Raw genomic sequence first — 24,450 nt, forward strand, 5'->3', positions numbered from 1 at the left:
GACCACATTGCTTCACTTCCTGGTCCTCCTCTCAAGTATAAAATACACTGTAGAATATAATGGCTTATGCACAATAAGGAGAAGACAATGATTGCTCTGTAGAATATAACATCTGATAAGAGATCGAGACATTATTGAATGCAAGTTCTGATAAAAATTCAACTTGTTTGTTTGGCTAGTATTTTATTAGAGGAGAAGCTGCAAGCGTTTATCAGGCTGAAGGTAGAAGAATTTAAAACAGCAGTCTTATCTCGCCTGCTTGTCCTTTGTCATAGATTTATAGGGGAGGAATTTCAAGTCCTTGGATTTTCTTTCCCCGTGGCTCTGATCTTTGTTCCCACTGCATATTCTGCAACAACTTCGATTTAATTAAAATGGCGTTCTACCAAATATGGATGCCGTCCTCATTGTGGATTTGAAATCCATCTTAATGACAGCCGGCACTACTGTTCATGACAGTGTAGCAGGAAGATACTAATCCACACCTCCATTATGGATGGAAACACCCTGAAGGGAAGGGTTTCAGCTATTTGTCTTTTGATATTCCAGCCAGCTCCTCACTAATACAGATTTAATAGACTGAAGACAGATAGCCAATTAATGCAACACTCTCCAGCAATCACACATTTCCAGATAATGAAGATCGATACTGTTAACCGTGGGGATCACGTAAATGAAACCGGAAGGGGCTCAATTCATCTCAATACTAAGTCATACGCAATGATTTACTGTCATTGTTGGCTGGTTCTAGGGTACAATCAGAGGATACAACTAGTTCAACAAGTCGACTTAACACCAGTAGAAAGTGTTCCCCAGCAGGGTTGAAACTGAGCGGAAAATACAGTTATGGTTCAGTATTTGAAGTTTTTGTGCTCACATGCTGGGCCATAATCTTGATCTTGATTTTTAAGTGTAACATTATAAGATCATTTCCAGATATTTTGGAGCTGCCCAGCCATTCAATCATACTTGCAAGGAGGTAATATGAGCAATACTTAACATTTTTAATTGACTATATCTATTAAAGATATTACTAACAGTAAGCAAGAAAGCTGTAACAATAAAATGGTTATAGATCGAACCTCCAACAGAGACTGACTGGATAGAGATGTTCAACGTCTGGAGAGAATTACTTTTTGGGTGAATCTACTGGTTGATAAATTCTTGCAACATTGCGAAAAATGCATTCCTTTTGTGAGTTCACAAGAGGATTACCGATCCGCTACTGTACAAACTTGCATGTATTTGCATCAGTATTACATATGTATGAATGCATAGGTGACCAACCATTTGTTAAATCATGTTCTGTTTTGTCGTATTTCTGTGTCTTATGTTAGCGGAAAACTAACAGAAGTAAAGGAAAACCAACAAATCAGCAGGAACAAGAAATAAGCACCAGTCCGGAAAATGCACAATCCTCCATAATGTAGAGTACATATTAATACAAATGAGGTAAAGGGCGGCATATTTCATCACTGTCAGGGACGTCAGAACCTCAGGTGACCCTCTTTTCTGGTAACATCACTAAAGCCTCTGAGAAAGAACAAGATAAAGGACCTACTGTACTGCCTAGAAAATAAAAGGAGATAACTTTGGCACCAGCATTTCATTATTGATTAGGGCTACATTCCAAATCTTATACTTTTACTTTTCACTTTTCACGTACAGAAGTATAAAGTGCAGAGGATTGTGTGTTGGAATAGCCAGAAAGGCATACTGGTTTGCATACTGCAAAATGCGACCAGATGCAGGAGAACATCCTGGTGTTTTTGGAACACTGTGTTTGACATACTTTGTATTGGACATAGTAAATCTTCTGGCATACTAATAATAGGGTATTATGGGTATTGGAGCGCAGCCCACGTCTCAGGCTACTCTAACGTGATTTCACTCTTACCTTCTTAAGTGCTCCAGCTGTGCTCCAGGCGTGCCTTTCTTCTGGGCTGAACTTGGATGACTGCGCAGCCAGAGCCTGGGTGAACTGCAGGTTGTACAGCATCTTCACCACACAGGTAAAGTGCTCTGCACAGGGAGAGAAGGTGACTCTGATAATTAGCAAAGAATTAATTCATGACTTCAATATGCAAGCCTACGTCATTTTGAATTTAAAGATCTTATAGCCTGAAAAAGCCAGTTAACGGTGGTTGGCAGCTATTCACCAGAGCATTGTATTTGGTCTCTCAGTTCATCACAGAGAGCCTCACTCAACAGTGTGCAGGATAATTAGCAGAGCGTTTCAGGTGGAAAATGTAGGCTGACAGATATTTAAGTTTGGTTTAAAGAACAACAAAGAGCACCATTTGTTTTCTTCTACAGCAAAGGGCTGCTGTCAGCTCCACTGTCCTGGTCACAGTGACAAGTGTCAGTACACACAATTAAAAGGCAGAACTAAAAAAAAAGGAGGCAATCAGAGGTATTGCAGACTTTCTTACAGAGTATATTCAATTTCAAGCATATTCATAAACTTTCAAGACTTTGTACAAACCCTGAAATCACAAATTTTAATGCTAAGGATATCTGACTAGAATGCCTGTTGCGACACATCTCCCATTAAACATGACCGCAGTGTGTTGGGCCAGGTGTTTAGGTGGCCCTTCGCCTCATCTGGTGAAGGGCTAAGATGGAGGAGATGCAGCGGCCGGCCATAGATGAAGGGCACACAAAGGAGGTGGAGCCCTCCCATCACCAGGGTCGAGTCTCTCTGATCCTCACAGCCAAATAACAGCAACAGGAGCACAGATAAGAGATGTGAAATGCTTCTTTCCAGCACTCAGCCCTGATTACTCCTGATAATGGGGCTGCCCTTGTGGAGCAGCCACTGAGAGACTCTCTTGTAGTGTCGTGATGCAGACGTAAGAACGGTACCTTTTCTCAGTGGCTGTGGCATTGTTAGCACAAAGATAATCAGGAGGGATGGAACATCTCGAAACAGCATTGGTACCTCAGGTCTCTCTTCATCAAAGCCACTGCAAAACAAGCAAAGGAGCTTTTCATTAAATCACAAGTATTGTACAAATATGTAGTCCCAGGTCAAGAAGCTATTTTATTTAACAGTATTGGTTAAAACCCCTCTTAATACCACAGTCATAGACAAGCACTGCCTCTCTACATTTTTTGGTTTAATGGATTGTATTCTTCCATTGCAGAGTCGCAACTTAACAACCCATCATTCAACTCTTGTGCATGATGAACTTTATAAATTAGGCAGCAGATCTGGCTCTCTAATAACTTGATGATTCAACTGATGCGAAAATGTTTTAGTGAATTCACTGTGTTCAAGCTGGTTATTAAGGCTTCAACAGCATATTCCATTTTAAAAAAGCAGTGATGGAGCCCCAGAGAGAACAGTAATCAATCCTCTTTCTTACCATCATAATATTTTTATCTCTCCTATATCATGTGAGCACAGCCTCTCTCTTTCCCTCCACATGTGAGTAAAGCCATGGGACATTTATGTAAACTAGAGCTGCAAGAATCGGTCGATTCATCGAACGGTCAATTGAAAGAAAATTAACTGCCGACTATGTTTTATAATTGATCAATCATTTCAGTCATTTTTCAAGCAAAAATGTCAAACATTTGCTGGTTCCAGCTTCTTCAATGTAAGGATTTGCATCTTTGTCATTCATGATTGAAAATGAAAACTCTTTAGGTTTTGGACTGTCAGTCAGACATAAGAAGCAATTTGAAGATGCCACTGTGGCACCCTGGAGCCCTGCAATCACCATATTAATATATAATGGAAATATTAGTCAGTTGCAGCCCTAATGTGAATGTCACCTATGTCTGAATGCCAAAAAGCAATCACTTTATTAGCTTGATGAGGGTGGCAAAGCTACATGTCTGAAAAGGATTCTAAAAATGTATGAGTGCAAAGGTCTTGCTGTGTATATAGCTTCAAATTTGCTTAACAAACACATGGCTTGAAAAGACTCATTCCTTCCATTTTCCAACCACTTCTTTAATGTAGCCACAGTTACATGTTCACATTGTGTGCCTTCTCCATTTAAATGTCTTCTGTTCTGTTGACGATTCGGCGAGCTTCCACTCTGCTCTTGAAAGGCCTCGGGGGGTTTTCAATGAGAGGAACTGCACTTAAAGAATAATACCTTCCATTACCAAAGCACTCACCAGTTAATTCCACTGTGCACTGGAGGAAAGTCTCTGAAGACAGAGCTTTCAACCACTGCATACAAACTACACTCGCATAATGTGAAATCTTCATATACTCCTCTTTGGTGTATCGAATAGAAATAAGGCAAGAGCAATGTTTTGGAACATCTCTCTCCGTCCTATTTAACTAGGCTAGATCAGGTTGACTGCCTTAGGGTGTCAATGACACTGCTCCCTCCCAAAGTATTTTTAAACACCAAATGGCTCCTCTGAGAATACTCTACGGCCGCAAGCTCTTTGATAGTAACAGGTGTAAAAGCTGTCTCACAACACTAACAGGGAGGAAAGGTTGTTCAAGCTCATCCTGCATTGTTAAGTGCTGCCAGTAGCTTTTTCTATGCATAAAACAGCATGTTTTGATGTACACCAGTGATTCAAGACAGATAAAGACAGTGTGTGTGTGGTAGAAACTACGTCCTTTGTGTTTTCCTAAATACAGGTTTCTGTTGGAGCCAGTTGAGTAGAGATGCCGTGCTAGTGTGGTGCTGGTGTGGTGCTGGTGTGGTGCTGGTGTGGTGCTCTCAGTACAGTAAATTTGACAGGGTCGTTTTGCTCTCTGTGGAGTGCCCGGTAATTTGCCAGATGCAGCAATTATCGGTATCTATGGAAACGGACGGTCCCTTTTCTGTTTTTAGCTCCTCTTTGTGTGGAGGAAAAGCTGTCGGGGGTGCAGGAGGAAATGGTGGTGTTTAGAGAAAGAGACGGAGGGAGAGAGAGGACAAAGTGGCGCTTTGATTGCATGTTTATTTGAGGAAGGAAAAAAATGTGAGAGAAAGTAAAGACTGGAGAATGTAGGAACAGATTTATAGATTTACTGTTGGCACTCACTCTGCCTCTCTGCTTTGTGCAACCTGAGTCAGCTTAGTCCAGGGGTTGTAGGCTGAATCTATGCTGTACAGACGCATGTGCATGGCCAGCACATGAAACAGCTGATCTGTAAGAGGGGGAAAAAAAACAAAAGCACGTCGTTATGTTCCAACAAGGGCTGACAGGAACAAAAACCAGCAAGTCTCTGTTTATCTCAGTGTCCATTGTCGCACCCCACCAGCAACCGGTGTAGATCAAATGATGAAAGCAGCTGACTTGAACGGGACTACAGGCTAATGGTTTGGCTCAGATAAAACCAGGCCAGGCCAGATGGATACATGGCAGTGCTCGATAGCCTCGAGCAATTCTTTGGTCAGGTCACACCTGTTCGTTGTGGAACTAATGGAACATGAAGAGAGAGCCCTGCTGTAAATGCACAATCTCTCGTGTACACACTAGCTTTTAATAGCTGGACACTTCACACCCTCAATTGTCTTTATCTAGATCAAACCTGTTACAAGCACCAAAATTTATCACATTACACCAAAGTGCAGCACTCGTTTTAGATGTTAAGTGATACATTGCAACATGGAGAAATGTCCTTGCGTTTATTTTTAGTCCAGAAATAAATTAACCCACTTATTCTAATCATGAACTTCTTCTAAAAGCCAGATATTAAAGTTGCATAAGAGCAATAGATTGAAATCACTCTTGCCACCAAACAATCAGTTCCATTCAGTTTCATCTTTACATTAATGCAACAACATTCTGTACAAGCAAAACCTTTTTTGTTCAAAGAGCAACACTAATCCCATTTAATTTTGTTTAACAGGGAATTATGATGTTGTAATGCAGCAAAGTGCTTCAAACAATCAGCTCTGCAATTTCACTTGTGTGAACTATCAATACTTGGAGCAACACTGCCCTCCACAGGTTGACAGAGACACAGCACACAGTAAGCAAAGTGTCTGTCAGTCCCTCGCTGCGTCCCATTTGTCTTCACTATGGCTTGTTTCCTCTCTTTCCTCACTACCACTCAGCTCTTACCAGGAATGAACCAGGAAGAGTAGGCTAGGGAGAGAAGGTAAGGAAAATCGCAAAATGTATACAGATGCAAAGTGCTGATTACAAACTTCAGGTCCAACATCTAATCACAGCTGTTGGTCCTTCGAGGAGTTTCCTCTAAGTGATTGGTGTCATGGCATGTGAAAACATTTTCAATTCTCACAATAAAGCATGTTATTCTGCTTCCTACACTACTCAGAAAACGGCAAGACACTGCAGCACAAAGGAAAGAGGAGATAATTTAGTAAAGGGAAAGGGACCCCTCACTTTGGTTTTTGAGCTACACCAATTAGTCAACAAATCAATTAGTTGATTAGACGATCTAAAGAGTATTATTTACCAACAGGTTGCAAAATTAACTTCTTTGTTTGCCATCTAAATGGTAAGTGAATTTTCAGACACTACCAGCAACTCAATAGATTACCACTGTTTTTTTGTGTGTGTTTTTTGGTCTGGCCGTGGGGGGGCAATTACATGTCTTACCAACATTTGGCTGGTCGGTGGTGTGTAAAGAGTCTTCATGGGAAATTATGATGAGCATTTTTCCTATTTTTCTAACATTTTAGTGATGAAATGATTACTCAGTTAATCATAAAAATAATTGCCATATAATAATGGAAATAATCATTAGTTGTAGCCCTATTTGGTTCCAGATGAGTCATCTACATTTGCTGTCAGAACTCATGATAATCATGCTCAGCTCTCATTGTTCTGATCATAGACTGTAAAACACAGAGTGCCATTTGATATTTCCAGATTAGCTGACATACACTTTGTTACTCATACACTGTCAAGGAAATAAGCCTTTTCACAGCAGACATTTTGAATGTACAAGCAGGTTAATCACATTTGTCATGATATCATTAAACATGACTGTGTGTGTGTGACAGCAAGCCAGAATGCACGGCACCATGACCCTGAAACCAAAGTAGCTAAATGGAATTCAGCCATCATTAATTGTTTTATTTAAACACGTGCTTCTCTTTCTTTTTGATCTAGTCTTTTTCCACTGAATACAATTCTGCAAGTGCATTTAAATGTGTGCTCACGTTTCATGGCCGATATTTGACACGTGTGTCCTCTAGTTTTACATTAGGGCTGCACAATTAATCAAATATTATTGAAATCGCAATATGGCTAAGTGCAATATCTAAATCACAGAAGCTGCACATTTTTTGATAAAGGTAAAATGTGAGACAAAACAGCATTATAATGAAGTACTATAGTGCTGCAGAGATGTCCTAGTCTACAAATCGTGTTCTCCAGATGTAAGAAAACATGTTTTAACAGTGAAAATAAAAATATTGTTGAGCAAAAATGATAATTCCCACTAATCGTAAGTCATACCATAATCGCAATATGTTTATTTTTTTACTATTATGCAGCCCTAGTCTACATGTAGAAACACATCAGGCACAAATAAGGGGATCTAATAACACAAACTAGAATGGCCATAGAGTCATTACCTTCGCCAAGGCCCAATAGTCCTCTTTAATTCAATCAAGCCTAATCCAATATCAAACTCGATAACCCTGTATCACTCTAAATATTAAACCACCCATAACTGCTTAGCCATAATTTAAGCTCGCCCAAACTTTCAAAGTTGAAGAAAGTGCAAAAAACATTCCTGGATCTTTATCCAGCTCCGCACCAAAAGTTAATGGGGTCTTTTCTGGGCTGAGACAAGTTTAATGGAAATCCTTTCAGTAGTTTTTGTGTAATCGTACTGACAAACCAACCATCAACAAAAAAAACAGATGTGTTAAAACCTAACCTCCTTGGCGGAGGTAATAACAGCTGTCAACACTCACCAAGTACTGCAAGTCTGCACAAATGAGGTCAACATGATTTGCCTTTAAACTCCCTGCACAATGGCAGCCACATTGTCCCCAAGATTAATTCGAATATTTGCAGTTAAATAAACCAAGGACATGCTATTTGGAAGCAGGACTCTCTAGAGTTGACTGAGCCCATTTCAGGGGATTTGAAGGCAGCTTCACTCTGTGGTCCATCGTATCCTCATCAGTTGAACTGAAGAAGTGCCTACTGGGAAACAGGCTTAGGAACCCCATGAGCTCTCACAGTTAACACACCGCTTTCCTTCAAATCCATTTCCCTGAGAAGAACGAACACTAATGTACTGCAACTGAGTAAATTTGGCCGTCAGCACGGCTACACAGTTAATGTAGCTCACAAATGGCAAACCTCCAGTGTGAAATCTCTTTTCAGCCACTCAAGGATGACAGGCCATTTCACTGCAGCAGCAACAACTTTGACAGAATAATTAAACAAACAGAAAACTGAATGTAGCTTGTACAGCAAATTCGACTATGACACCTTCATACTCACTTTCTGTCGCAATATCCCACAAATATCTGAAAAACAGATTTCAGCTGAGGAGTAATAATCAATACAATCAATGTTGGTAGTGGTTGATGTTCAGCGTTTTCTTTGAGGTTCAACTAAAATCAGTTTTCATCCTCCCCTAGACGCATGCCCTTGTCAGCCATCACACAATCAACTAAAACAGCACTTGACCCATTTGTCTGCTTCATTTACTCTGACTGCTCCCAATAGCTCACCTGGGACAACATCTATCCTTGCCTGCCATTGCTAATCTCTAGTCAGACACTTTATTACACAGAGGCCCACAGGAAATGACGTAAGGTCACCTGCAATAACACACACGACATAGCACCACATTAGAGTACAATTTTATTTAAAAAAAAAAAGAAAAATACTGCAGGTCACTGAAAATCCACAAAGCACAGTTAAACAATTAAAAATCAGCAAATAAAAGCATTTTAGCACAGTTTTGACTTGTACCCAATAAGTCTTATTGAATGATACCACAGACATAATAATATTAGGTCATACTTAACATATTGTATAGTAGTAAACTTTAAAAGAGAAACTGTAAGAACTGTAAGAAATAAAAGCTCAAGAGGTCTAGGAGTACTCACTGAGACATGAGCGTTTGGCAGCAGCACTGGCCCCTCCAGAGCACAAATTTCCTCCCCGGTGCACAAGTTCCAACTCCAGGTTGGTCCTGAGGAGACAGAGTCATGACTATTAGTTGGTAGAAGGTAGGCATATGAAAACATTTCAACAGGAGTTCTTAAAACAACAAGATTTTCATACTTTGCTTTCACAGAGGTAAGGCAAGGCAATTTAATTTGTAGCCCCGCTGAGTCTTTTTTGAATCACTTTTCATCGGCGTAAATCATACAGCATTAGATACCCTCAAAAAGTGAATCATCAGCCAATGTCTGCTGGCCAAAGAATGAGCTGGAAGCAGTTGTTCAATTAAATGAACCAGTGAGCCCCAAGTGTGCAAAACAATTGTGCAAAAGCTTTGCGACATGACGAAACATACTGTGTGACGATAAAAAAACATCTATCGTTTCGAATTATGCTCCAACAATTGTGTTGTGTTGTTGCAAATTACGCTCTTCACAACAATATTTTTCATCAATATGGATGACTCGTGGCATTCTTTCAAACAGCACACATGCAGGGAGGAAATCTGCATGAAGGTAACACAAACATGAAGGATGGTGAACGTGACAGAACAGGGTAATTCCGAACAGGATAATGATCCTACCAGCCATCACAAGATGAGGAGCTTGTTCCTAAAAGCAGGGCTAATTCTGTTGCCTTGATGTGGTTTGGGTATGAAGTCTGAAAACTGTACTTTGTCATACCACCAGACTACAGAGCAGCTTCTCTTCTCAGACTGAGACTCATTCTCCACACTTAAACATATAAAACAGTTTATTTGTTTGTTTTTTCTTCTGTAGTATAAAAGGTATTTAAACTCTTTTTCATTCTACAACCCTGATGTTGTAAAATGATTAGTAAATGAACCATTAACCTTTTTAACCTTTATCTTCATAATGGATCACCTTCATTGCACAATTGCTGCTCCCAATTCTCTCTTGAGAAGCAAGTAGAAAACACTCATGTATTGCAGGTCACATGGGACTAGCCAGTGATACAAAATTGATCAATTTTGGCTGCAGTATTCCTTTAAAACCCGCCATTGAAGCAGATCATGTGCACGTGTTAGAGAGCAGTATGGTGGTATTGGAATAAATGGCTGAGTATCATCATATTCAGCTTTTGGTTACGCCTGCCTCTTTAACCAGTTTGATTAGGAAGATGAAAGATGCTGCCTAGTCAAGCCATTTGCCATTTAATGCGCCTGTTTTGAAGCAGCAATTCCGTATCAAGTAAATGACAGCTTTCCAAGACTGATTTTGCACAAGCTGGACCATTAGCATAAAAGCTGTTCCAACCACAGTTCATGCATAATCCCCAATGTGAATTTACCATGCATATCCAAACACATTTCACTCCTGAATTTTAATTCGCCAACACCAAAACAGTGAAGAAATAAACTAAAACCTCCAACAAAGTACATAGATGGTGAAAACAGATAGGCATCACTAAAATAGGACTGATCTGGGCCTATTTTCATCTCGCCAGTGGCCATTTCCTTCTATTGGGACAGGGAGGTGGGGGCAAATCCTTGGGTTTCCTGGGAGAAAAAGCAATTTCACATAGATAATGCAGCCACGGTGAAGCTCCATCTGGCTTTTGCTGATAAGAGCGCCCCGTTGACAAAGGAATTTTCCACTCCTCAGGCAATTTGCGCTGTTCATTGAACTTCAGAGAGCCAACAGGCACCCAGACACACTCAGGGGATCTTTCTGTTCAGGGTGGAGAGGTCTGAAGGAACCACAGCGCTGGGTGGGCAAAAGGTCTGGATGGTTACGCTCCAGGAAGGGCAGAGTTTTTGGAATGGGAGTGGTGAGAAGTTAGAGACCTCAAGGTGAACTGAAAGCCAGTCATGTCTCTGACGTGTTTCCTGCTTGTTGGAAAGATATAAATATCTGAGAGAGGACTGTGTAAATTTTTTTTCAAGATGATGCGAGTATGGAGAGTGACATGCAATAGGGCTGCACAGTATTAGAAAAACCTGACATTGCAATATTTTGTTTTTCTGTGGCATTTATTGCAATAACTTGAATCGCTCTATTTGGAAAGACTTAATCATTATAGAATGATTCAGGTGATTTTGTAGGGGAGTGCTATTTATTAAAGAACCAAAGTAGGCCCTGCTTTGTTTGATAACTTGATCAAAAATGACTGTGACTGGTAGTTCACTGTGTATGCAGAGCCTGCATGTCTCAAGTGACAAATACCACTTTTAAACCAAAATTCGTCACGGTCATCATCACAAACACGCCTGAAAAACAGCGACAGTGAACAGTAGAGAGCAGCTGATCATATACCTTATCAAAATACATCCAGAAGACATTAAGCCTGTTTTATAAAGTCTTTATCAGGAACATTCTGAATAAGATGCATCGGTTTTTCAGGAGATGATGATGGAGGTAGCAAGGAGTGAAACATCTTGCTTCTTTCTCATCTCTGTTGAGAGTTGCACATGTGCAGTACCGATCAAGCAGCAGGCAAGGCTCAGTAAGTGACACGTAGGCTGCTGACAATGAAGCGGTGGTTACTTTACAAATATCTTTTACTTCAGTCACTCAAACTTAATGCAAACTGAACGTTGGAAAAAGTATTAACAAGGCGGCAGCCTCAACTACAACATGCATCCTAGCATCGAACCTGACAAGGGCCATAAATTAGCATATCCATCTGGGCATTGTGTTTTCATCACAGCTGATTGAAGCCAGAGCCAATATATACCCGTGACAACTGCAGAGTCATCTGATGCAGGAGTGAATGGCAGTAATCCCATTAAAGAAAAAAGCCAGATGTAGTGGGTTTGTCCAGTGTGAAAGTGATAAAACTCCCATGTATCCAAGAACCCTTAAAGTGGACTAACTTAGACAGACTTCTCTTGTAGTCATGGAAAATAAGAAAGAACTGTGTGAGTTTTGTATCCAGCAGCAAAAAAGTTGTAGGGTTTACTGCTTTACTTGACATTTTACATCCCGTACTGTGACTATTGCGCATGCACACATTGCGATGCTGATGCTGAAACAATATATTGTGCAGCCCTAATAAGCAGTTAAGATTTTGTTCCAAAATCTGGAACATCACAATTGCATCATATGTGTCTTGACCACTAGCTCACCACAACATGCTGCAATATAATGTAAAGGAACTGTGTGAAGGAGCACTTAAAAATTCTGTCAGAGGAGGTTAAATGAATCCATACTCAGACAGACCTAATAAGTGAAGATACAGCAAGAGTCAACACTATTTTATTGTGGCCTAAAGGGAGAAAGCTGCTAATGGTGTTTTAGAGAGACACTGTTCTTGCAACACTTCCAGGACCAATGCAGCAGTCTAATGACAAGTATGAAGAAAACAAATCAACACCTTCACAGATCCCTGAACAAATTTGTAAAAAATGCAAAGAGATCCATACATTTGGTGCATCTACTAAGCAACAACTGCAGTATTGACTTTCAGTTCCATTTCAAGGCGTCTTTCTGCAGTAAAATGTTACTAAGCTCACACTCTGATACTGAGAAAGGACACCACTGTCTTTTTGCATGGACCATCATTGTTATTCAAGCTGAGGGGCTGGCATTAACAGAGAAACGAACGAGCAGGCAGACAATTTATCCCACTGCTCTCAACAGTCAGTGGTGTGTGCATGGGTGCAAAAATGTGTGAGGTGGTGCAGAAAAAGGACCTCTAAGTTCGGGGACTGCAGACACAGAGAGATAACCCAATGACAGAGTGTTCTCACTCATTATAAAAGGCACACAACCCAAGCTGTTTTGGTCACCACCTAAGTCAAATTAAACCAACTAAATTACTTAATTCCAGATCTACTGGTTGTTGGTAATCATCAGTGGACTTCTAAATTGAAATGTATTTCACATCATTTTAGACCGACAAACCAAACCCTCCTCCAAATATAGGTAAAACAGTGAATGTGATAAAGTCATTGCTCACAACAGATGTATGTACACATGCTTCTGAAGTAGTATTTCGTCAAGATCCTTGCAAAGTAACAGGACAAATCAAAGAATTCCACCAGATTATGAAACTTGGTGGATTAACATTCTTGTTTATTAACACTTTTTAATTTTAAAGGGGTCTATATTCAGTCCACCAACAACGCTTATTTGATAGGCTAGAGGGACAGGACACTGAAATTAGATCCATATACTGTACTTGCATTTATGCATCAACACATTCATCCATTTCCTGCCACTTATCCAGTTCTGGATCAGGCTGGCTTATCAAGAAGCTTCTCCTGTGGTAACCTGAGGTGTTCTAAGGCCAAATGGGAAACAAAACCCTTCTAGCATGTTCTGGGACTCCCCCCAGTTGCACAAGCCTAAAATACCTCCACATACAGTAGTGATGTCCATGAAGCATCACTATTATCAACTATTTTCATTTAACACCAAGGAGCTGTGGTTATACTACAATCTCACCCCTGTTAAGAATCACATATACAGATTATGTGCATGTTCTCTGTTTTTTATACATTACATCAATGAAAAAACAATTTCCACAATTTCCTATTTCCTTGAGATTCCCCTTCCCAGGAGCTGTCTCCCCTGTCAACATACACTGCCAGGGTCACTTTGGCAAAACACCACCAAGATGAGGTGTTGAGCAGAACCAACACACAAAAAGTAGGTATTACATGTTCTATTATCACCTCGAAGAATAAGAAGTTGTGAACATTTAGTGCAAAATCTACATGATCACTTTTAAGGAGGGTTCTATTAAAAGTGTGACTCTGTCCTCACCTGGCCACGGAGTACATGAAGAGAAAGTCATTGTCGGGTGAGCCAGGGTTCTTGCCATAGTCCATGTATTTCTTCTGGGTGGTGTTCTTGATGTCTTTAATAACAAACTCCATCTCTTTACTCAAGTTGGATTCCGTCTAGAAAAAACAAGGATACAATGAGGTCAGCGTTGTCAAAATAAACAACTAAAGATCTGGCACAAAAAGATGCATTAGAGAGACTTCACAACATCCTTGTGTCAAATTTTGGGGAAGTTTTGAGCAGAAATTATTCACAATGAAGTCTATATTGTGGTGTTCTCTTAACTTTTAACTGTGGTTAGTAAAGGTTACACATTGTGTGAAGCATCGTCATAATTCATTTTGTAAATTTCTGTCGTTTGGAAGCAACATGAAATAAAGCAATAAGCGTTCTGCCAATCATGAGAATGGATGAAAAAATATGACGTCCATCCGTATAGATTAGAGGTACAGTGACAGAATTGTGCCGCAGGAAGTTATTGACACTTCAAGGATGTCAGTTGGATGATCAAACAGGGGCTCGTTTCTGTATTCTCAGAAAGAAGAACAGTCTCTGAGAAGCAGAACCGCCCTACTTCTATCAGCACTTAAGGTCAACGCACCCTATAATTTGCAGTGAGCTGATTGTTTCCAGTAATTATAATCACCGTCTATGTGAACGCCAGCCAATAATGAGTTGACAGCGTGTTTAAAATACGGCTGTGTAAAACATACAGGATGCTTAAAGTTACAAACTCCTGCACTTGTAAAACTTACTGGGAACAGGCCAAGTTTCTCCTGAAGATCTTCCACCTCCTTTACAAGCACACACGTCTTCTTGTTTGTGGGTGTGTGCCAGGTACCAGCCTCTGTGCCCCGCCCAGGGCGACAGGGAAGGACGCTGTTGGCAAACTGTCGACACAGTGGGCACGTAAACTCACCCTTGTCAACAGAGAAACCCTGGAGCACCTGGTCATTCTGGAGGGAAAAAAAGACACGTGAAAGTGAAATTTGACTGAACTGTCTCAACTCAAAACTTGCAAGATGTGTCCACACTGCTTCTACACAAGGATAATATCAACAAACAGTGGATTTAGGGCTCCAATTATTACAAAAAAAAGCTAGGGTTGGAAAATGTTTGTTAAATTCACTTGACTAATGATCTAAATATTTAATCAATTATCAGAATTGCCACTGATTAATTTCATGCCAAATAACTACTGTAATTAGGGAACTAATCATTTCATAAGGTCAAGCTTTCTCTTACCCTCAGAGACTCCATGTATGACTTGTGGCAATCTATATGCAAAGTGTGTCCACAGGTCTGGACGTAGACGCCCCCATCCCAACCTATTGACACCGACTGCAGGCAGGAGCTCTGCGGAATTCACAAGAGAAAAATCACATCAATTACAGAACGCAAATATGTCTTCAGGCACTCAGCCTCCTGGACCTTTTGTTTAATTGTGCTGCTAATAAAGAAAGATTTTTTAAGCTTCAATCAGCAAACTGCAATTAATCGCACTGATGACACATTTTAAAGCCATGGACTTTTAACAGAGCAGAGTCAATTGCCTGCTTTTTATTATATTATATCCAATTCAACGAGTATAATCACTATTAGTTTGGAGCTGTGTTGAAAACTAATCAATACACAACGCTGGCATGAGAAACAAATGAAATCAGGGACGTTAAAGCACTTTTCAATAAAGCTTTTTAGTTTTAGTTATTAAATGATGACTTTGAATGTTTTTTGGAAACGCTGCCTGTTGGTATATACAGTTTTATTCTGCTGTTTGTTACACAATTCGTCTTCATATTGATGTTATATGACAGCCAGTAGCTGGTCTATAATGTGACTACCACAAGCATTTAAGAAATGTTTTCTTTAACAAGGTGCTGACATGCCTGGCCTGCATGTAAACTAAACATCAAGAAATTCAAACACACACAATATTTTCTCAGACACCTACATCTTTGAAGAACCGCTGCATGAGCGTGAGTCTGACATCATGAGCCACTCCACACGTGTCCGCAGCATAGATGTGCTCTTCATCACTTGTCGGTAGTTTCTTAGCCTCTTTGCTTTTGCAGCGGTGACCGAGCACTGAAAGACAATCACAGAAGTCAGTGATGAATTATGATGTTATGATTAAAGGCCAGTCTATACATAGGTCATTTACATAAAGAAGTCAAGGGTTGTGATTATGGACAAAGTTCATTCAATATTAGGGCTACAATTAATAATTGATTAGACTAACTACTGATTACTTTGTTGATTGAGCAGTTAGATTTCAAAATATCTGAAAACAGTGAATAATGTCAGTGAGAGGATGACTGATTAATCAGCACTGATAGAACGTTTGACAAATTATTCTTATCAACAGAACTTGGCTTTGATATTGGCCGATGCCTGTACAGCATCCAACCTCACCGTTAAGCATACACAAAGTCAAAGTAGCTGTATACAGCTGTATTTGCATATTATGAGCATGATAAGGTTGTTGGTTATAGTATTGTATTATTAATGCATTAGACTAAAGATAACTGCTGCTTTGCCAAAAGCATGCCTCTGTTTTGCTAGCAAGATTTAATTACTTTGAATCTGATCTTCAGTTCAGGACTTGTTGTGATGTTCAGCAATCCAGATTTATTCAGTATTTATTCAGGTATTTATTTCTTTGACTTAATAGCTATCATAATGATAGCTTTCTGCTTTCCCTGCTACATACTATCGTTATTATATTGGCAGTCTTTAATAATCTACCATCAGTCTATCTCTAATACCTATCATTATTTCCCAGACCCAAGGGTGACTGCTTCAAGTTTCACTTTTTGTCTGACTCAAAAATATTACATTTTTAATGATAGAAAAACAGAAATCAGCAGCAGAGAACTGAGAATGTTGGGCATTTTTTTCTTGATAAAGAACTTTTCATTGTTTATCAATATAAACAGCGATTAATTTTCAATCAATCGATTAATCGATCAATCAGCTAATCATTTCAGTCCTATACATTACACTTCACTGGCACATTTCAGTGTCTAGACTCAGATTTGTATTTATCTTGACTAATAAATCAGACAGAACCTGGCATTCAACACAAGCATACAGCTTTACGTGGTTGTCACCAATAAAGATGATGCAATTAATGCTATTATGGACCCACTGCCAATCACTGGTGGAAGACTTTACAAGATGTTTTTTGACGTTGAGGTCAGAGTCTTCTGAACCATTTTACAAGGTGACTAATTACTAATCAAACATGCCATTTATTGGGGTGACACTGAGTGATCCTCCTCTGTCCACACACACATTGAAAAGATGAGGCTCCATTTACAAGTGAGCAGGGATCAATATGAATGATAAATGAGCCAATTAAAACAACAGTTACCACCAATTAAAAATCAGATTTCCTCTATGTTTGTGTATAGGTTAATACAGTTCAACATGTTAGAATACTGTCAGATTTCTTATTTAAAGTAAGTATGTTCTCTGCCGATATGATGCTGTGAACTTGTTTTTTAAAGACTTTTTGTATTTAAAAAATAGATTTAATAGATTAAAAATAGATTTCTATTATGTTGGGTCATAACTGTTTTGGTTTAAAAGGCTTTAAGAGTGTTAGACAAATGTGTCCTGTGTAGATAATTTCAGCGTCTGAGAATGGACCGGGAGGATGCTGGGACACGAAGTACCTGACGATGCTTGGAGGAGAACTACAAGGCCAGTGGGTCTGTCCTCAGTTGAAGGTCCGCTCTGGCCGCAGATCACGCAGTCATAGAGAACCTCAGACTCCATCACTTCAGACGCTCCCAAGTCCATGGCTGCCTCAGTCTCAGGGGATTCTAGGGGAAAAAGGTAAAAAATCTTAATATAAGTCTGCAAAAGCTTCCCTACATGATTTTTATACCATAAATATATAATCAGAACCATGAAATACACTGAAACCGGTGAAGCAAATAATTACTAAAATAAAATTCTGAGATCTTATCATTGATATTTAATGATCTGTAAGCATTACATTCACTTCTGTGTGAAAAAAAAGCCACCACCTGTGTGAGAAACAAACACTCAGAGGTAACATAGTCTCGAAGGCTTTCCTTTAGGTAGATCGGAAACTGAGGTAACGATCCATTATGAAGGGAGGTCACTTACTCTAACCGAGTTACACAACACTTCTCCTTTCTAACACTGAAAATATCCAACTGTATGTACGTACTTTCAACTATGATGAAAGTGGACTTTGTGTTTACGTCATTGATGCTTGGTGCTCACACGCAGTCAAAGTTGATGGATGGTGTTTACCTGATGGTGAACTTTTAATGCGAAGATGCCGCCCATAACATGTGTATACATGTTTATGTATATATGTTTATAGCCTAAATAACTGTATATATGTTCAATGCTGCGCAGCATCAAGGAGTTACACACTTTCCTTTGTGCAACCCTGTGTTGTATAATGACAAATAAATCACCTTGAACCTTGGTAGAATAGAGACAGACTTCCAAAATGGTACTGTGCAATGAGGTATTCAACTTCCATATATACATACTGTGACCTAAATTGAAGTCACTCTCTTCCACCCCTATCTGCATGATTGGCACAGCACCAGAAATTAATTACTGACGTGAAATTAGTTTTAAATGTTAAGAACTGTGTTCAATTTGAGCAGTAAATATTGTGGAGAAATGTCAGGCTGCGTTGGAAATTGATTTATTGCTTTTTGGGGGAAATATGTTCTCAGGAGAGGTCACTGTGTTCCTGGGGAAATGAAGGATGCATTAGATGTCAACGCCAAAGCTTTAGCCCCCAGGCCATCCCAGTACATCGAGCAACCAATGTGTGTGCACAAATAAAAACACACACATGCGAAAAGGTAAGGAAACAAGGACACGCAAGCTGTTGGTGTACGGCTGTTTTATGCTACAATCTGTGAATCCTCTTTAACGTATTGTGTGTAGACAATGTGTTTGTAATGTTTAAACTGTTGGTCAGTTCTTAAAGAAGAAGTGATATATTAAAATATGACATTTAGTTTGGAGCTGTGTTTTCTTCCTTTTTCTATTATGGGATACTGTTGTTTGTTGATTTATGTGTTATAATTCTATATAAGTTATTCATTAGTTTTCTGATCTTTATGGTTGGTTGGATTTTTTAGACATATTGATAATGCACTATTTTATATTTGTATTTTTTGTAGTTGTTATGTTAATATGGACCCCCAGGAAGACTAGCAACCACTTTGCAAAAGCTAACAGAGATAAAATGAAGAAAAAAGTCACTCTGAATAATCCACAACAGAAATCAGTCGTGTTCTGTTGATTATTCTGAGTAGCACCAAAAGACATGTTGCGGTTGAAAACCAACTATCAATTCTTCATTGCTATGATTACAAAAAAATTCATTCGGTTAGCATTTTATTGGGAAGGAGGCCAAAATCTAAGAGAAATGTCTCAATTGAGTAAATGATACTGAAACTACCTACATGACTAATTAATGACAAGGGGCAAACAAGGTAAACAGCGGGCAGATGGAAAATTATCTACAAACCACAGTCGCGTTCATTTTTTTTTAAACAGTCATCTTCCCATCCCATTTTAAAGCAATACAGGTGATGCAAAGGCAAGTGAGCTTGAAGTAACGGCAACTAAAGTGACTGCTCAGCAGGAAATGTGTAGAATGAGGTCAGTATACAGTCCTGCCACAACGGTCTGTCTGATCATAGCAGCCATTATTCATTCACTAACCATGCTGTGTCAGGGTGGGCCCTGGGAGTCCAGCCCACTATTAGTAGTTTGATCCTATATGCCCTCAGCCGGCAGCCACCCACACTCCCACAGGAGCACTCTCCTCTCAATTTCTCCTAACAGGCCTGCAGAGACCACAAACACGGACTCGGCCCACTGTCACCTTGCCCCGATGAAGGACCAGCAATGATAGGTACATTTCAGCCAACAGTGCCTTTCTTCAAGGGCTACAGCAGCAAGATGCCCTTCATACAAAAAGTTTTCATGTGTGTTTTGTGCTTTTGTAAGGTCTTATACACCAATGTTAGAACAACTGCAGTTTAGTAAGCACATTGTATTAGAGTGGCAGTGCATCAGCGTATACTTAGTCCTTGCTGAAGGCATGAATATCCAAAGCAGTGCTCTGTGCTAAATGCCAATATTTTCAGTCAGTTCGCTCGATCATACACAGGAAGCACAGAGTAAATAAAAGACTGACCAAAGAAAATGGGTTTTTGATTGTGTCAGCACACAAGTTCCACGGCTGAAGAGCACACTGCCACTCCTTTCTCTTTGCAAACAGAATTCGGACAGTAGCTGCTATGAGTGATGGGTTAGTCATTTAAAGCTTTAAGATCATAAAACTGCAGTAACAAGTTCACAGAAAAGGTGAGCTGGCCTTTTCTTACCAACATCCATGGCTGTTTCCATGAAGCTCTTCTGCCTGGAGGCAAATTCAGCGAGCAGCTTCTGCTGTCTCTCTCTCGCCCTCTGACGTCTGAAAGCAAGAACAAGTGAGATAGTATTTGATAAAAATACAGCAATGTGACAACAGCAGAGTATTTAACTTGAGTTTGAAATGAAAGGAATACTAATTGTGTCAACTACTGAATTAAGACTTTTTTTAAGTCATCTGACTTCTACCAGTAAGACTTTGTTAAAGGAATTAAGTCATTTCCTTGAGAGATGTAGTAATTAAGTGAAAACATTTCATAAAGGGCTAAAATGATTATTTTCATCGTCTATCAATTGTTTTCTCAATTAGTCAATGAGTGGTTCGGTCTCTAAAAAGGTCAGAAAATTGTGAAAAATGTCAATCAGTGTTTCTCAATTCCCAAAGAAACCCAAAGAATTTCATCCACTGACAACAAGCACTATTCCTGTTAAGTTCCTGGCAACTACTTCATCTAAGAACATTAACAATTGCAATTCCACTTAACAAATGCATTACAGTATCCTGGTAATAAGCGTGTCTGTTGTGTGGGGCATGTCTCCCCCGATCACCCACAGCATGTGCAACATACTCCATGTAGCAGGTGTCTGATTCCAACAAGGCTGCGTTGTGAAAGTTGGAGAGGTTGATTATTAAACTAATATGGTGGGTCGAGCCCCACTCTGCAGACCTACGGGGTGAGAGCTCACTGTAAATTAAGTCCCTAATAAGAGGACATAAACAAATGCTGACAGGAGCTTCACAGCTCAATAATTTTCACTGATGGCTTCAGGAGCGCCGACAACCAGTATGAGGAATGGGCATCAGCTTCTCGCTGCTCACCGCCACAGGCCGCACCGCTGCCTGACGGTTGCCTTGGAAACAGCACTGCTTCGTGTGAATGGGAGAGATTCTACCTTTACCTTTGTCTGTGAGGTGAAGCCAACCCCAAAAGCAGGCAATTATTAAATGGTTATAGCCCGTTCCATCATCATTAGAGGAGGGAAATGGGAGACACGGACTAGTGGGGGAATGTGAGGTGAAAAGCCAAAACCCACTGAGTTTGAATTGAATTTTTCAAACAGCCATTGGACCCCATTTTCATGGTGGTGCAAAGAAGTGCTAAAATGCTGATGGCAACACAGGTGATAATTATGTAGATTATTTTTCTATCAAAATTTTAAAAGCTGGTAAAAATATAATATCTTATATCTAATATCTTCATGAATAAAATAAGTGTCAGTAAATGTAGCTGAAAAAGAAGCATCATCTGCTGCTGCTTTGGCTGCATATATATGACACACATATATAGAGATATATGATATACAAAATACTCTCCAAGATTTCATTTGCATAAACAGATTAACAAAAACAAAACATGATCTAATAAAAATAAAATTAAGATATCTCCTTGAAACAACCCCACATTAATTGATTGATTCCCTGCCTTGCACAAAAATCTGTTTTTGCAAATCAATCCCCAGACAATATTACTGAATCTTTTCATACAGAGAACCAAGCCTACAAGCCTTTCCTTTTAGCTGTTGTCGTTGCACCCTGTAGTGATTGGTACAGCTGTTTAAATAATATAATGTGACAGCCTCAGAGGACAAGGACGAATTCTTACTTCCTTTGATCTCTACTCGATATTTGATTAAACCTTCTGCATTGTCATTGCACACATGACTCAGCATTTTGAGCTGTAGTTGCAAATGCACTGTAATAAAGGAACTAGCGATCTTTGTATTTCTATAAACAAAATGATTGATACTACAAATCATGTTACAACAGCCTTTTAAGATTGCCCTAACTGTTCATTGATATTATGTAGATAGAGCTAAGAGATAATGAGCAATATTAATATTTGGCATGGAGCTGCGCTTGAATAAATCCAGAGTGGTGAATGTTATTTCACAAACTATATACAATTATGTTACCTCTCTTCTTTATCCATGGTTTTCTTGTCAGTGGGACTGTTCTTCTTTGGGGGAACCGGAGGACACACCTTCCCACAAATGTCCTGGATGCTACGCTTGATTTGGCAGCTGCGCGTGGCCGCCTTGGTGAGGATGCGCTCGATGGCCGTAATGCCATCTCCATGAGCGTGACGGCTCGTGTCCATGTCCTCCAGCCAGGACGCCGACAGAGAGTTCTGCTTGGATGACAGCTTCTGATGGAGCTTGATGAGGAGGGACAGCATGCTCTCCCGGATCTCCAGGATCTCTGTCACCAGCTGAGGGGGGGTGCCAGGTGGGACCCAACGTGTGGAGGAGCTCTTGGGCCTGACAACCTGGGTGGCTTCAGTGTTGCTGCGGTTAATGATCTCCTGGAACTTCCTTCTGCGCTCCGCTACAAGGCTGAACACCTGAGCTTCACGCAGGTTCTAAGAAAGCACATCATAAAAAAAACAAACAACTTATTTTATTGAGGTTGGGCTGGGCAATATTTATATGCGCGACTATATATCGACTTCAATTTTGGATATCGTTATATTGTGGTAGGAATAAGTGTTATTTTGTTACTGGTTTTAATGGCTGCATTAGAGTAAAGTAAAGTTGCTGTTCCTGAGCTGTGGTGTGGAATAATGACCAGTGTTCACAATAATGGGGCGCCATGAGGTCAGAGTGACCTTGACCTTTATCCTTTGGCCACCAAATTCCAATCATTTTATCCTTAAGTCATTGTGGACACTTTTGCAAAATTTTAAGAAATTCTCTCAATGCCTGAGATATCACGTTCACAAGAATATGGCGCCATGAGGTCACAATGACCTTGACCTATGGGCATCTAATCAGTTCATCCTCGAGTCACAGTGGACGTTTGTACCAAATTTGAAGAAATTCCCTCCATGCATTCTTGTGATACTGCATTCACAAGAACGGGACAGACTGACGAACAAACAAACAGATTGGCAACCCGAAAATATAACATAATGCCTCGGGCCATGACTGTCACCAGTGTGGAGGCATACAAATACTGCAATATTATTTCAAGGCCATGTCTTCCAGCCCTACATTAAAGTATATATTTGGTGAATATTTTTATGTGAAACTACTTAAAACTGCTTGAGAACATTTGTTTTTTTTTTGTATCGGTGATCCAAACCCTGTGCCCTATGGTTCAACTATATGGACACACAAATGAATTATGTCACACACATACAAAATTCACAGCACACAACATTTCAAGTACAAAGCCCACACCATATCAGCAAAATGTGCAAACAGATAAAAAAAGATATAAACCCTTCATATTCCACCTGCGTCTGGTGGCTCCGGCAGATCTGTCTTCGAGCACAACACCATCTCCTAAAATTATCTTACCAATACTCTGATGGACTTTGATGAATTGGCGGGGTGCTTCATTACCATAGTGAGACAGGCACAATACACATAAAAGTCTAATTAAATGTCGATAATAAAATTTCAGCTGACGTTTCGTGAATACCTTTGCTGATAGCACTGAGAACAACCATATTCCTGAGAAAATTCAAATCATACTGATTTTAAAAGCACACAAGCCGTCTGAAGCATTGCCATGACCTGACCTGACAAAAAAAGGGACCTGAGCTGCACTGTTAAATAAACATGGATCATAGCCCAGTCAAGGCAACATCAATCATACTGACATGCGGTTAAAAAGCATTTACCCAAACCTGCATTACACATGTAATTAGTTTCAGCAGTCAGGAGGGAGGGAAACTGCTGAAGCACAGCATTATACACACGCCTTAACACACAAAGGCAGATGTCCTTTGAAATGCACCAAACAAATATGTGCAAAGAAATTCTTTCATAATAAAGATAGAAAGTAGACAAATGCAGCTGCTAGTGGCATCAAAGCCATCAGCCTTTTCATAGAAATGGATGTAGATAGCTACCTCTCTCCAATTCCCTGTAAGACGCCTGGAGTTCTGTGGATCAGGCACAGCAAAATGAGCAATAATAATGATGATATGAAAGAGGAAAAAAAACAAAAACAAAACAAAAAAAAAAGTAAGATGATAAATAAACCGTATGCATATCAGGGCAGAGCTCAAAGAAAATGTGAAAAAAACGACATCATTTTTGTTGGTGAAATGAGTTATTTTACTAGCATGCTAAGTTACATTTAGCTTGAAAAAAGTCAGGGGAGCACCCCTGAGTCACTAGTATTTATCCTCTGGGTACCATGAACACCAAATGTCATGGTGCTCTATTTAATAGTCTGCGA

The 24,450-nt window shown here is 39.8% G+C and overlaps 1 protein-coding gene across 2 annotated transcripts in view; it reads right to left on the reverse strand.

Moving 5' to 3' along the window:
- Positions 1–24,450, reverse strand: part of ubr3 (ubiquitin protein ligase E3 component n-recognin 3) — a 47,907-nt gene that overhangs the window by 7,090 nt on the left and 16,367 nt on the right. The window contains exons 23-34 of one of the 2 annotated variants that reach the window (XM_073473360.1): positions 24,119–24,151; positions 22,176–22,621; positions 20,216–20,304; positions 17,495–17,644; positions 15,769–15,902; positions 15,063–15,173; positions 14,573–14,773; positions 13,797–13,933; positions 9,009–9,094; positions 5,002–5,107; positions 2,866–2,966; positions 1,898–2,022 (exon numbers count right to left, since the gene is read on the reverse strand). In XM_073473360.1, coding sequence (XP_073329461.1) covers positions 1,898–2,022; positions 2,866–2,966; positions 5,002–5,107; positions 9,009–9,094; positions 13,797–13,933; positions 14,573–14,773; positions 15,063–15,173; positions 15,769–15,902; positions 17,495–17,644; positions 20,216–20,304; positions 22,176–22,621; positions 24,119–24,151 — 1,719 coding nt within the window. The remainder of the gene's footprint in view (positions 1–1,897; positions 2,023–2,865; positions 2,967–5,001; positions 5,108–9,008; positions 9,095–13,796; positions 13,934–14,572; positions 14,774–15,062; positions 15,174–15,768; positions 15,903–17,494; positions 17,645–20,215; positions 20,305–22,175; positions 22,622–24,118; positions 24,152–24,450) is intronic. The other variant, XM_073473361.1, reaches the window with a different exon arrangement.

This window comes from Pagrus major, chromosome 9 (genome assembly GCF_040436345.1).
Source record: "Pagrus major chromosome 9, Pma_NU_1.0".
NCBI classification, from domain to species: Eukaryota; Metazoa; Chordata; class Actinopteri; order Spariformes; family Sparidae; genus Pagrus; species Pagrus major.